The sequence below is a fragment of the Nelumbo lutea genome, chromosome 4 (genome assembly GCF_056320005.1).
Source record: "Nelumbo lutea isolate HS-2025 chromosome 4, American lotus-T2T, whole genome shotgun sequence".
Classification (NCBI taxonomy): Eukaryota; Viridiplantae; Streptophyta; class Magnoliopsida; order Proteales; family Nelumbonaceae; genus Nelumbo; species Nelumbo lutea.
In genome coordinates this window covers 54,002,038-54,014,639 of record NC_142687.1, presented here as the reverse complement: position 1 = coordinate 54,014,639, position 12,602 = coordinate 54,002,038, and the positions used below count along the sequence as shown (strand labels likewise).

At 37.0% G+C, this 12,602-nt stretch overlaps 1 protein-coding gene across 6 annotated transcripts in view; it reads right to left on the bottom strand.

Annotated features, from left to right (window-relative positions):
• AFH14 (Formin Homology 14) overlaps positions 1–12,602 on the bottom strand; it is an 89,675-nt gene that overhangs the window by 25,726 nt on the left and 51,347 nt on the right. For 4 of the 6 annotated variants that reach the window (XR_016113236.1, XR_016113237.1, XM_088986070.1 and 1 more), the window contains 7 exons: positions 11,961–12,002; positions 11,795–11,875; positions 11,660–11,710; positions 11,491–11,572; positions 11,311–11,405; positions 7,815–7,886; positions 7,582–7,698 (listed from right to left, as the gene is read on the bottom strand). Coding sequence is in view for 2 of the 6 variants with exons in the window: in XM_088986070.1 (XP_088842196.1) it covers positions 7,582–7,698; positions 7,815–7,886; positions 11,311–11,405; positions 11,491–11,572; positions 11,660–11,710; positions 11,795–11,875; positions 11,961–12,002 (540 nt within the window). In the remaining 4 variants the exon portion in view is untranslated. Of the gene's footprint in view, positions 1–7,581; positions 7,699–7,814; positions 7,887–11,310; positions 11,406–11,490; positions 11,576–11,659; positions 11,711–11,794; positions 11,876–11,960; positions 12,003–12,602 lie in introns of all 6 variants that reach the window. The other 2 variants (XR_016113238.1, XR_016113239.1) reach the window with 1 other exon arrangement.

Below are 12,602 nucleotides of genomic sequence, written 5' to 3'. Positions count from 1 at the left end.
CCTTTCAGACTTGAAAAATGGTGGGCATGTCATAAGGACTTCAAGGAGCTGGTAGCTGGATGGTGGGAGGAGTGCGAAGCAGAGGGTTGGGCTGGTTTTAGATTGTCACAGAAACTTAAATTCATGAAGAGGTAATTGAAATCTTGGGGGAAAGAACAGTTCAAGGCTGGAGAAGATGACAAAAGGAAGTTGCTTATGGAATTGGATGAATTGGGTACAAAGGAGCAAAATTAGATGATTCAGGCAGAAGAAGAAGAGCTGAACTGAGGAAATCTTGGGAAGTCTTAATCCGGAAAGAGGAAATCTACTGGAGGCAGAGATCTAGAGTGCAATGGCTGAAAGAAGGAGACAATAACACTAGATTTTTCCATGAGTATGCCTCAGGGAGAAGAAGAAAAAACCACATTTCCAAGTATAGAGTGAATCAAAGAGAAGTGCAAAATCCTGAAGAAATAACTGAAGTCTTCCTCTCGTTTTTTTAAGACTATACTCTCTAAGGATAGCTTGTGCAATCTCAGATTGGAAACTTGGGAGGGTTCAACTTTGTCGGTTGAGAAGAAAGATTGGTTGGAAAGAAATTTTGAAGAGTTGGAAATAAAAAAGGCAGTCTTTAGCATGGATGGAGACAGGGCACCTGGCCCTGATGGATTCCCTTTATTCTTTTTCCAAAAATGCTGGGATATTGTCAAAGAAGATCTCCTATCATTCTTTAGAGATTTCCACTCCTCAGCCATAGTACACAAAGGCCTAAATTCAGCCTTTCTGTGCTTATTCCCAAAGTCCCAAAGAAAGGGGGAGTTTTGGAAGTGAAGGACTTTTGACCGATAAGCTTAGTTGGACGTGTGTATAAAATCTTGGCCAAAGTTCAAGCAAGAAGACTGAAAGAAGTGTTGCAAGATTTGATCTCTCCAAATCAGTTTGCCTTTGTGAAAGGAAGACAAATTGTGGATAGTATCTTAATTGCAAATGAGTGTGTAGAAGACAGAAAGGCTAGCGGACTGCCAGGGGTTCTAGTCAAGTTAGACCTTGAAAAGGCTTATGATAAAGTTGATTGGGAATGTATCTTGGACTGCTTGAGTCTGAGAAGTTTCAACAGGAGATGGATCAGTTGGATCAAAGGATGTATTGGACCATCCTGGTTTTCAATGCTTCTAAATGGAGAATCTAAGGGCTACTTTAAGGCAAGTCGAGGATTTAGACAAGGTTGCCCTCTCTCTCCTCTCCTCTTTACCTTAGTGATGGGTATCTTCAACTTGTTATTTGACAAAGCCAAGACTCTTGGATGCATCCTTGGAAAATATCTCAAACGTGAAGAGGGTGATTGAAGCTTTTGAATCAATTACCTGGTTAAGGGTTAATTTCAGCAAATCCAACATTATTCCGATTAACTCAGTCGAAGAAAGTCTCATAGAGAATATTAAAGAGGTTCTGAATTGTAAAGTGGAAAGCCTCCCCAAGATCTCTAAATTTCTGGGATCCAGTGGTGGAGAAATATGAAAGGAAATTAGCCTCTTGGAAAAAATGTTACCTATCAAAAGGGGGTAGACTGATTCTCCTAAAGGCCTCTCTAGCAAACTTACCAACTTATTACTTTTCTGTCTTCAAAATTCCTCCAAAAGTGAGACTTGGAGAAAATCCAAAGAAATTTCCCTTGGGATGGAGGGGAGAACAGAAATCACCTGGAAAGTTGGGACCAAGTGTGTAAGTTGAAGGAGGGAGGATTGGGAGTTGGGCATTTAAAAGACAAGAACATCTCTCTCTTGAGCAAATGGCTTTGGAGGTTCCCTGCTGAATCTGATACTCTTTGGGGAGCTGTCATCTCTAGCAAGTATGGAACAAATGCAAATGGGTGGGACAGTAATCATCAGTTAAGCCAGGTTGTTTCGAATGCTGCAACAATAACTCGAACCAGAAAGAGAAGGAAGAAGAAGAGGAAGAAGAAGAGAAGAAGAAAGAAAATAAGGGTCTGTCGAAATCTGATGGACTACCCATACAGTCGACCCCCTTAATCTTTATTAGATTCTAATAACCTTTACAAAGACTAAATTGCCCATACTTAAGTGTGGGGCAGAGTACTCTAATAAGATGACTAAACTACCCCTATTCGGCTCACTTTAACACTCCCCCTCAAGCTGGAGAATATATGTCATATAATCCCAACTTGTAACATAGGTAGTTCACTTTCCCTGAGCTTAGAGCTTTTGTAAACAAATCTGCCCACTAATCATTCGAGCCCACATGTTCTGTATTTATCTCTCCAGCAAGAACCTTCTCCCTCACAAAGTGGCAATCAACCTCTATGTGCTTTGTTCTCTCATGAAAGACAAGGTTGGATGAGATATGGAGTGCAGCTTGATTGTCACAGTACAATCTCATAGGTTTATCCATGTGAAACCCAATTTCTTTTAGGAGATTCCTCAACCACACTAATTCACAGGTAGTGTGTGCCATGGCCCTATACTCGGCTTCAGCACTGCTTCTGGCCACAACCGCCTGCTTTTTACTCTTCCATGTCACAAGGTTTCCTCCAAGAAATGTGCAATAGCCTGTAGTAGATCTTCTGTCATTCACTAAACCTACCTAGTCTGCATCTGTATACCCAACTACTTCAAGTTTTCCTCCTGGTTTATACAATAGCCCACAGCCTGGAGCTCCTTTCAGATACCTTACAATTCTAAGAACTGCATCCCAGTGAGGTATACGAGGGTTCTGCATGAATTGGCTCACCACACTGACTACAAAGGAGATATCGGGTCTCGTAATAGTCAGATAGTTCAACTTTCCCACTAGTCGTCTATACCTTCCAGGATCCTCAAATACTTCTCTTGTATCACTGCTCAACTTAACATTTGGTTCCATAGGAGTCTCAACCGGTTTTGCACCTAACAATCCTGTTTCTTCCAATAGATCAAGAACATATTTCCTTTGGCATAGATTTACACCTTGTTTTGACCTGGCAACTTCTATTCCCAAAAATACTTTAATGTTCCAAGGTCTTTTGTTTGAAAACGATTTTGCAGAAATACCATTAGTTTGCCAATCCCCAATTTATCACTGCCAGTAGTGACAATATCATCCACATAGACCACTAATAAGATCTTTCCAGCTTCTGAGTCATAGCTGAACACTGAGTGGTCAACCTGGCATTGCTTCATTCCAAAACTCTTCACCACTTCGCTGAACTTCCTGAACCAAGCACATGGTGATTGCTTCAACCCATAAATTGCCTTCTTCAATCTGCACACCTTACCATCCTCCCCCTGAGCAATAAACCCAGGTGGTTGCTCCATATATACCTCCTCCACCAGATCACCATGGAGGAAGGCATTTTTTATGTCAAGCTGAAACAGAGGCCAATCATACATAACTGCCAGGGAAATTAGTACACGAATAAAACCAATCTTAGCCACCGGAGAGAATGTCTCTGTGTAGTCCACTCCATACAACTGTGAGTGTATGGAGTAACCTTTAGCAACAAGTCTGGCCTTCAGACGCTCCACACTACCATCTGGCAAGTATTTCACAGTATACACCCATTTACAGCCCACAGCATGCTTACTAGGTGGGACAGTAGTAAGTTCCCACGTTTGAGTATGTTGAAGAGCAGAAAGTTCCTCCTCCATTGCCCGCCGCCATCCAGGTGAACTAAGAGCTTCTTGAACATTGTTAGGTAGGGAAATAGAGGACAAAGGTGAAACAAAGTGGTGGTGTGAGGTAGAAAGACGAGATAATGAAACAAAATTGGAAATGGGATGGAGGGTAGAATTGCGTTTACCTTTCCGTAAGGCAATGGGTAGGTTAGGATCTGAAGGTTCAGCAATAGGAGCCATGAGAGGATCCACATATGAGGTAGAAGCTGGAGGAGGGGCCGGTGTCGTTCGACATGTATACACTTGTCGGATCGGTGGTCGTTCGGTGGTGATCTGCACTAGATGAGGTGATGAGTCTACTCCAACAACAGCATCTGGAACTAGATCACTGACAAGAAGAGGAATAGGAAGTAAGGGTGGAGACGAAGGAGCTTCAGGACTTGAGAAGAAGGGTACAGACTCAAAAAAGGTGACATCAGGGTAGACATAGCACTTTTGGGTAATGGGATTATAACATTTGTACCCTTTTTGAGTCCGAGAGTATCCAAGGAAGACACATTTAATTGAGCGTGCATCTAGCTTGTCTATTCCAAGACTTACATTTGGAGCAGTCATATTCCTCTAAGAATCTGTTTTTTTGTTTGGGAAGCGTGTCTGCAGAGAATAAACACTTGTGACCTTCTTCAGAAGAAAAGCCAGGGAAGGTCTTATATCTCTCCTTATGTATGTGTGCCTTGCCTAAGAGAAGGGGAATCAGCAGATCATCTACTCATTCATTGTAGTTTTTCTCAAACGATATGGTGGCATTTCTTAAACCTGTTAGGCTACAGTTGGGTCTCTCCCAAACACATTCAGGAGTTCCTCAACCAGTGGTATGGATCAGGATTGAGCAGAAGAGGTAAAGTGTATTGGCAAACTGTGGTTCATGCAGTCTTGTGGGGAATTTGGGAGGAAAGAAACAGGCGTATTTTTGAAAACAGATCTAGATCTCTAGAGGATCTAATCTCAGATATCTTCTTCTGTTGTAACTCATGGGCCGCTAACACTGAGATGTTTCAAGACCTATCCCTTAATGATCTTAACAGAAATATCCAATCGATCTTACTTCTCCCAAATCACCCTCAACCAACCAAAAGTCTTCAGCTTCCTCATATTGAAGCAGGGATGATTCTAAATTTTGATGGGAGTGCTGCAGGCAAACCATGCAAAGCTGGGATAGGTGGAAATTTGAGGGATGAACAGGGACTGATTTGTTGGACGTTTAGTGGTCCATTAGGTATTACAGACTTACCAAAGGCTGAAGTGATGGCAGCCCTCACTGGTATCAGAATAATAAAAAACCTGAGCATTGAGAAAATATCCATAGTAGGAGACTCAGCTAATACCATCAAATGGCTGAAAGAGAAGGAGGGGGGCCCATGGAGGTTGAGTCATTATCTGTCAGAGGCAAGAGACTCCCTGGAACATTTGAATGTTAATCTGAAGTGGATCCCGAGGGAGATGAATCATATTGCAGATGGATTAGCTAAATTGGGAGCAAACCTAGAAAATTTATACAGCAAGAAGCTTCCCCCCTTGTAATTTTGTATTTCTGCTGTTTTCTCTTTTAGTACATCTGCTCATGTACTTCTTGTCTCTATCAATGAAATCTGGTTAACTTTTTCTCAAAAAAAAAAAATGACTCAAGAGAAAGGCACTTCTATTCTCTCACAAACACTGCTTCTCTTCTCTTTTATCTGTATTATATTTCCGTTGATTTCTACCAGACCTACCAGATGACAACAGAAGATCCGATTAATCTTGAATGACTCAAGAGAAAGGGAATTTATAATTTCAGATGACAACATCGGAAGGTTTAATGGGTTGTCTGTTGTTGTCATGTGGAATAAAAGACTAGGGGTATACTCATCCTTTATCTTGTTATGTGAAGTGATATAAATAATAGGAGGCTCATGCCTCACACTTCTCTTCTCTACTGAAACATGTGCTCTCCTATTTCTTTCTTCCTTTCCTCTTTTCACTCCTTTTTTATCTACATATTCAAATACTAATTCCCAAGGAAAATAAACAAGTTGGTATCAGAACACAAAAGCTTGGATGATGGCATATCAAAGCAGAAAGTCCCCTCTTGCATATGCTCTCAGGTGAAACTCATGTAGTTTTAGGATCAGTAGAAGAGACTGATCAATTTATCTCTAAATCACTTGTGCAAGAAAAGCATGAAGGCCTTCAAGCACCTAAGGCACAAAGCACAAGAACAGCTGTGTATCTGGATGAAGCAAGACACAAATAAAAAAATTAATTATGTTCATTCAACACCCAATCGTGAGTATTGTCCTACATCGACTAATTTTGAGAGTGAAGGTCCTATCTTCATCCATATAAGGATAGTTAACTCATGTGTCAATTTGTAAATATATATAATACATATATTAAATATTTCATATAAAATAGAACAAAAAATATTAGTATATGCATTATATAATGTAAAAAATTTATTATATTTTATATAATAAATAGTATATTATATAATATAAATATATTATGTACATGATATATATTGTTAAATAAATAATAAATATTGTGAACCAAGCCAAGATACAAAACCTAGGTTCAAGCCAAGAAATTTCCAGGATAGGTCAGGATGGGTTGGAAAATAACAACACCTAATGTAACCCAACCCATTGACACCCCTACTTTAGCGATTCTTCATTACCAACCATTTCAACTAGATTTTTTTTTTTGAAATTTTATCGTAATAAACAGAACAAAAGAAAACAAAACCACAACTTAGCTAGTGTTTTAAAAGCGCAAGGTGCAAAAAAAATGCAAGGGGCAAATTGCACCACAGGCGCAAGGTGCAAGGCGACGCACGCAACTTTTTGAAGCAAGGCACAAAATACAAAAAATAAGTTAAAAAATAAAAGAACGTCAGAAAATTCAAAAAATGCAAAAAAAAATAATAAACATAATATTAATAAAAAATGTAAACTTAAATTTAAAAATTTAAAAATAAAATCAAACATATAAAGTATTTTCAAGCATGTAAAACCTATAATCTCTTTTTTCCTCATTTGCATTACTTCAAGTAGCTAATGTGATGTAAAATATATTGCATTCCTAATTCTACACCCTGCCTTTGTACCATGCCCCCCGAGGCAAGCCCAAACAAGTCCATGTCAGGGTCTTAAATTCTTAATTATTACATAAAAAATAATGATTTTACAACAACCAGCCACTAGGTTCAAAAAAAGCATAAAGATGTAAAATTTTAAAAAGGTACAAACCTAGGCACACCAGGCGTGTGCCTTTTGAAAGTGTTGTGCCTAGGACCTAGGCGAGGCGCATACCCTAAAATGTGCCTCGCTATGCGCCTCGCCTGTGCGCCTAGGCGTGCCTTTTAAATCACTGAACCCAGCCAAAGCAAGAAGCTTCACTATAGAAGAGAATGATTACATACTGCATATTACAAAAAAGAGAATCACAATTGTAAAATGAGCTATACAGGGTGCCACCAAAACACTGTTGTACCCATGAGTATATCTTGCTCCACACCTTCACAATTTAATCATTTGAGCTCCTACCGCAAAAAAAAAAAAAAAAAAAAAATCAAGAGTTTCTTTAAACAAAATAATTCCAATTTTTTGGAACACATATAGGAGGGAAAAAAACGTAAGTTTGATATCCACCAGGGAATATGGAAAGAAACTAAAGAGAAACAAAAGATTGTAGAAAAGGAAGCTCAAATTGTATCCCTCTGTTTTGGGCTGCTATCTCACCATCCTTTCACTTATTATACTCACTTTTTTATTTAACACTATTTTCTTTTCATTTACATAAAAAAGTAAGGGGTTTCTTCTAATGTAACAAAATACCAGGCAACCAAACAGTGGAAATACATAAAACATTGAGAGAAGGAATAGTAAATAGCAACCAAATATAAAGGACAATACTGGAAATAATCATGCATACATTTTTTACTTCCACTCACCTTTTGAAAGCCCACAGAGATAGCACCATCGTTTTCTGAGGCAGTGAGCTCTTGTTCAACCTTCTCAAGACCTTTGCTTACTGCTTGCATTTCTTCAGCTAAAGACTTCAGTTGGATCTAACCATTTTGATTAATACATTAGCTATTGGAAACAATCAACAGATACTAGGATCAACTAATTAACTTAAGCAAAACAGGAAGATAAATTTCAACAATAGGAAAAATTAGCATACCTTTGATGCTACTTCCAAATGAACCAGGTCCTTATCAAAGTCCAACAACTCAGGCATTTTCTCACCAAGGAGCTAAAATTGACAGGCAATAAATGATTAATTCAAACTTACAAACTAAGATCCATGTGAAAAAATAGCAAATGTAGGAAGAATCAAAATAAGTTAGAAATATTTGATTGTATAGTAAAAATAAAAACAAGAAAACAAGAAGCATAATAGATAAAAGGGATATAAAAAGATCATATACCAGAAAACCCAAAGCAAACCAAGGTTCAAAGTATCGATACACCTCTGTGTATCATTTCTTTCAACAGGTGCATTAGAACCCTGATACGATAAGATGTGCCCGAAACAGGGCGTATCGTATTGATATTTCATTATTTTGAACCTTGAAGCAAACAAGCAAAGGATCCAAAATATATTAAAATGAAAAAAGAAGATTCCAGAAATTTTAAAATAAATAGTGAGTATTTGATTTTATACTACAGAGAACAACCAGTAGCATAATACATAAAGAAGTATTTAAATGACAAGTTATTGAAGAACAAAAATATAGTTCATTTTTTTGGTATTAAATAAAAGAATTTATTAATACAAAAAGACTACATCCAAGAGGTGATAAAGATTCACCATAAATAAGATAACAAAAAATATATACATATAGAAGGCTTTCATGTCCCAACTTCTAGATCAAATACAGCCCAAAAATCACATCTGTAATCTTCCTTTGTTATCCCCTCAAATTCTAGTAGGACCAAAATCCACTCCCTAAATCTCTTTCCACTCAAGAAGACAATTTGTTCCCTACATTCTGACTGGTCCTCAGGTACTCTTTTTAATGATAGACAACACAAATTTATTAATATAAAGAGGAATATATGTACATGAACAGCTCTCCGCAGGGAGGTAATGTTACCTCCCTCGAGTAAAAAAACAAAAATTACAACTGAGCCCAAAACAGATGTCCCCTATTTATCTCTTGCTTGGCCAAAGTATCAGCCAAGCCATTTGTCAACATGAGTACGCATTGAAATCTAATCATCATATTCCTGGCCAACCATTTAATTTGCATTAATACATCTCTATAGCTCCACACTGCTGCTTTCTCATCTTTTAGCCACCCTATCAACACTTGAGAGTTCCCTTCAACAATTACTCTGCTTTCTCATCTTTTTCTTTTTCCCACTTATCCATCTTGTGCTTTTTCTCATATTTTGCTTTTTCTAACCTGGAACCACCTCCCACGCCTGGAGGTCCTGGGTTGCCTGAGCTACTTCCATCAAAATTTAATATTATGTAATAGTCTTCAGGTGGTTCCTAATCTTTTTGTGCTTTACTCTTCCGTGAAATGGATAAAGCCACCTCCCTCCAATTCCTTCTAATATCATCATGGGAATATGACAAGAAAATATCCAAGGATGACCCAGTGAATCACCCTTTCCTATGATGCCTTCAAAGACTACTGTTTCTCTCCTTCCATTTTACCCAGCTAATAGCAAAAGGGATGCAGCTTCGAACAATATTTTCCCTTCTATTTCCGCTCAGAACAGGCCAACAACCAAAAATTTCTGAATATCAAGGCTGAAAAGGCTAAAATAGTGCCCCAAGACAAATTTTGGGAGCAACAGCCAAAAAAACAAGTCCATCACACTCTCTTCAGATAGATAAATATAAAATCTCCCTGCTATCAGTATGCCCCTACTCTTAATATGGTCTTGAGCAAGAATGTTGTTTAAAGACATCTACCATGGTTCACAATATTGACGATACTTGGCGATATATCCCCGATATTTTACAGATATTACAGCGATATTTCAGATTTCATTGATAAACTACATATTTAAAGTTTAAATTTTTTTAATATTATTAAAAACTTTTCACTATTTCACAAAAAATCATCATAATTTTTTAAAAATCTTTTTCCTAAAAGAACCAGCATGAAATTGGCAATTGGGTAATTGGCTTAGTACTTTGATATGATACACTTACTACAAAAGAGTATTCTCAGTCTAATCAAAACATATGGTAACAATAAAGAGAAAAAAGTTAAAATATCCAATAATTGACATATAAAGAAGAAAAGATGGCTATAGATCAAAACATATAGTAACAAGTTGGAGTTCAATGATATTTGTGCTCCAACTTGAAGGGGAGTGTTGAAGTGTCTATTATTTATTTCTTTTCTATTTATCTTCAACGGGGGTACAGTTGGTATTTTACTTATATTATGTTATATAATTTATCTCTTTTCTTAGTTAAGAGCAAAGGTGTAATTTGTCATTTCATTAGTAAATCAATAAAAGAGGCAGCAGTTAGAGAGACAAACTGACTCTCGATCTCTACTGCTTTCGGCCCTAGTTCTTCTCATATCTCCCTCTATTCTTTCTTTTTAGGAATAAAATTTATTAAGAGAAAAAAAAGAAGATTGCAAGAAAGGTGACTAGAAGTAAGCCAAGAGAAAAGGAAAAAACAATAAACCTTCGAATAACAACTCCAGACCAAACACCAACCAAACAAGATAAAAAAGCACCTCGTACATCAAGCTTTCTGACCAAAGAAAACAGCCACAAGAAACAACCAAACCCAACCAGCCAAGACAAATCCACAACCCTTTTATCTTTTCCCATACCTGCAAATCCTTGGCTCCAACAACAATCTGTGACACCCCTAATTGTGAGAATATAATGTATTCCTACTGGCACTAAAAGACGGGTTGTCCAAAAGTTGGACACTGCATAATATTAACCTTTGATTTCAGAAAATTGGCTGATCACTATACAACTTACAAGGACTTGGGCGAATTCCCTCACATGGCAGTAATCTAAAATTCGCCCTGTCATCATTTCCAACATCAGTTTCTATCACACCAGTAATTCAGGAACACAAATAATTACTCTATGAAACCACAGGTCATATGAATATTCTTAAGTTACAGGCATTATTGACCACCAACCCATATTTATCTATAATAACTTCCTCCGTAACACCTTCCTACTTTCTTTCAGCTCTATATAGTCAAATGCTAAATGGTGATTTTCAGGCCCACAAACTCCATTTCACTTTCATGAGGTGGAGCACTTTCCCTCTCCATAGGAGTCCTTTCTAATCTCTCAAACCTCTCAGCAATGATGAATATTCAGGAAAAATATTAAATACCCGCAAAAGCTTGCCAAACAGCTTACCAGCATCAGGTCTCAATGACTTAAAGTACAAGGTTTTCCCCAAAAGGCAGTATAAAGAATCGGAGAGAACCCCATGCATGTCACTCATAAATAAAATCCACCAATATATTCACCATAAATAACATCTACCAGTACAGAAGATCAGACTTTTATGCGTCTCAATGACTTTATGAGTGTTGATTGAGATGCATATAGTCATTGAGACGACGCATATAGTCATTGAGACGACGCATATAGTCCAATAATTTCTCTAAAATCACAACTTTCACAATTCCAATCAATGTATTTTACATGTAAATTATTCCAGATTCAACCTTGCACAAATAATGCATCAAAGTCATCTTATTGTTCCTTGCACGTGTGTCTGACAATTTGAGAAGACTGTCCAATTTGAATCCTATAGCAGATCCTGCAAAATAAAACAAGGAAATCTGTAACTGAGATTCACCATTTTGGCATTACAATCAAATATAAATTTTGTGTGGAACTGTTACCTCGTGCTGTGCCCTGATTTAATGCATTTCCTAGAGTGAGAATTGTCTGCATTATCTGGCGCAACTTCACAGACTCTTTTACCTACTATGAATTTTTTTTACATATTAGATGTAACTCATAGAAATATGTGGATTTTCAGAAACTGAAAATCTAAATTTTGAAACATACCTCTCTAGCAGCACTGTTAATTATATTTAAGTTAGACCATAACTCCTTCACCTGATGAAATCAAGATTCTAAATAAATAAATTGAATAAAAAAGTCGCCAAAAACAAAAGCACAGCAGCACACTCAAGAATATACCTGAGTAGAAAAGTTGATTCTAAATGAAAATACTCGTAACTTGGATTCTACTCGAGGAACTTTCATCAGCTCCAAGAAAAACTGGAATATTTGTTGACCAGAACATTCTTTAGCAACTAACAGATTTTAGGAGCACCCAAGTTTAACCCAATCAGTCAGTACAAACCTGTTCACACTTTCCAAGCATTTCCTTGTCCCCGGTATAATTCTGGAAAATATTAACAAGTCCAGGAAAAATAGAATGGAATATTAACTACAGTATATAATTAATAAGAAAATAATAAACATTCATATAAAACCAAAATCAATGCTTGAATTAACTTCTAGTAAATATGAAGAGCATGTAATTAAAGAGTATTACAGACAAGTTTAGAAATTAGAACTTCCATTCAATCATTTGATGAATCATTGTAGCCCTTATTTATTTGCACTAGTCATGGATGAATTCAGGAGGTCCAAGGTGTATGTTGTGCTGATAACATAGTACTAATTGAAAAGCCTATGAAGGATAAAATGCAAAAGAAGATTTTTTTAATACAATAAAAACATAAGGTTTTAAAGCAAGTAAAACTAAAACAAAATATATGCAATGTAAATTAAATAATAATACTAGTGGAAATCACGGTAGCTTAGTATTGGAGGCCAAGAGATCTCCCAATGTAATCACCTATGTTACCTGGATTGGATTTTATTTTTGAAGATAAACAAAAAAAAAAAGTCATTAGAAAGAAAGAAAAAATACAAACAGATGAGATTGGATAATCCATAAAAGGGAGATTGACAATTGTGTTTAGAGCAAGATGGGCAA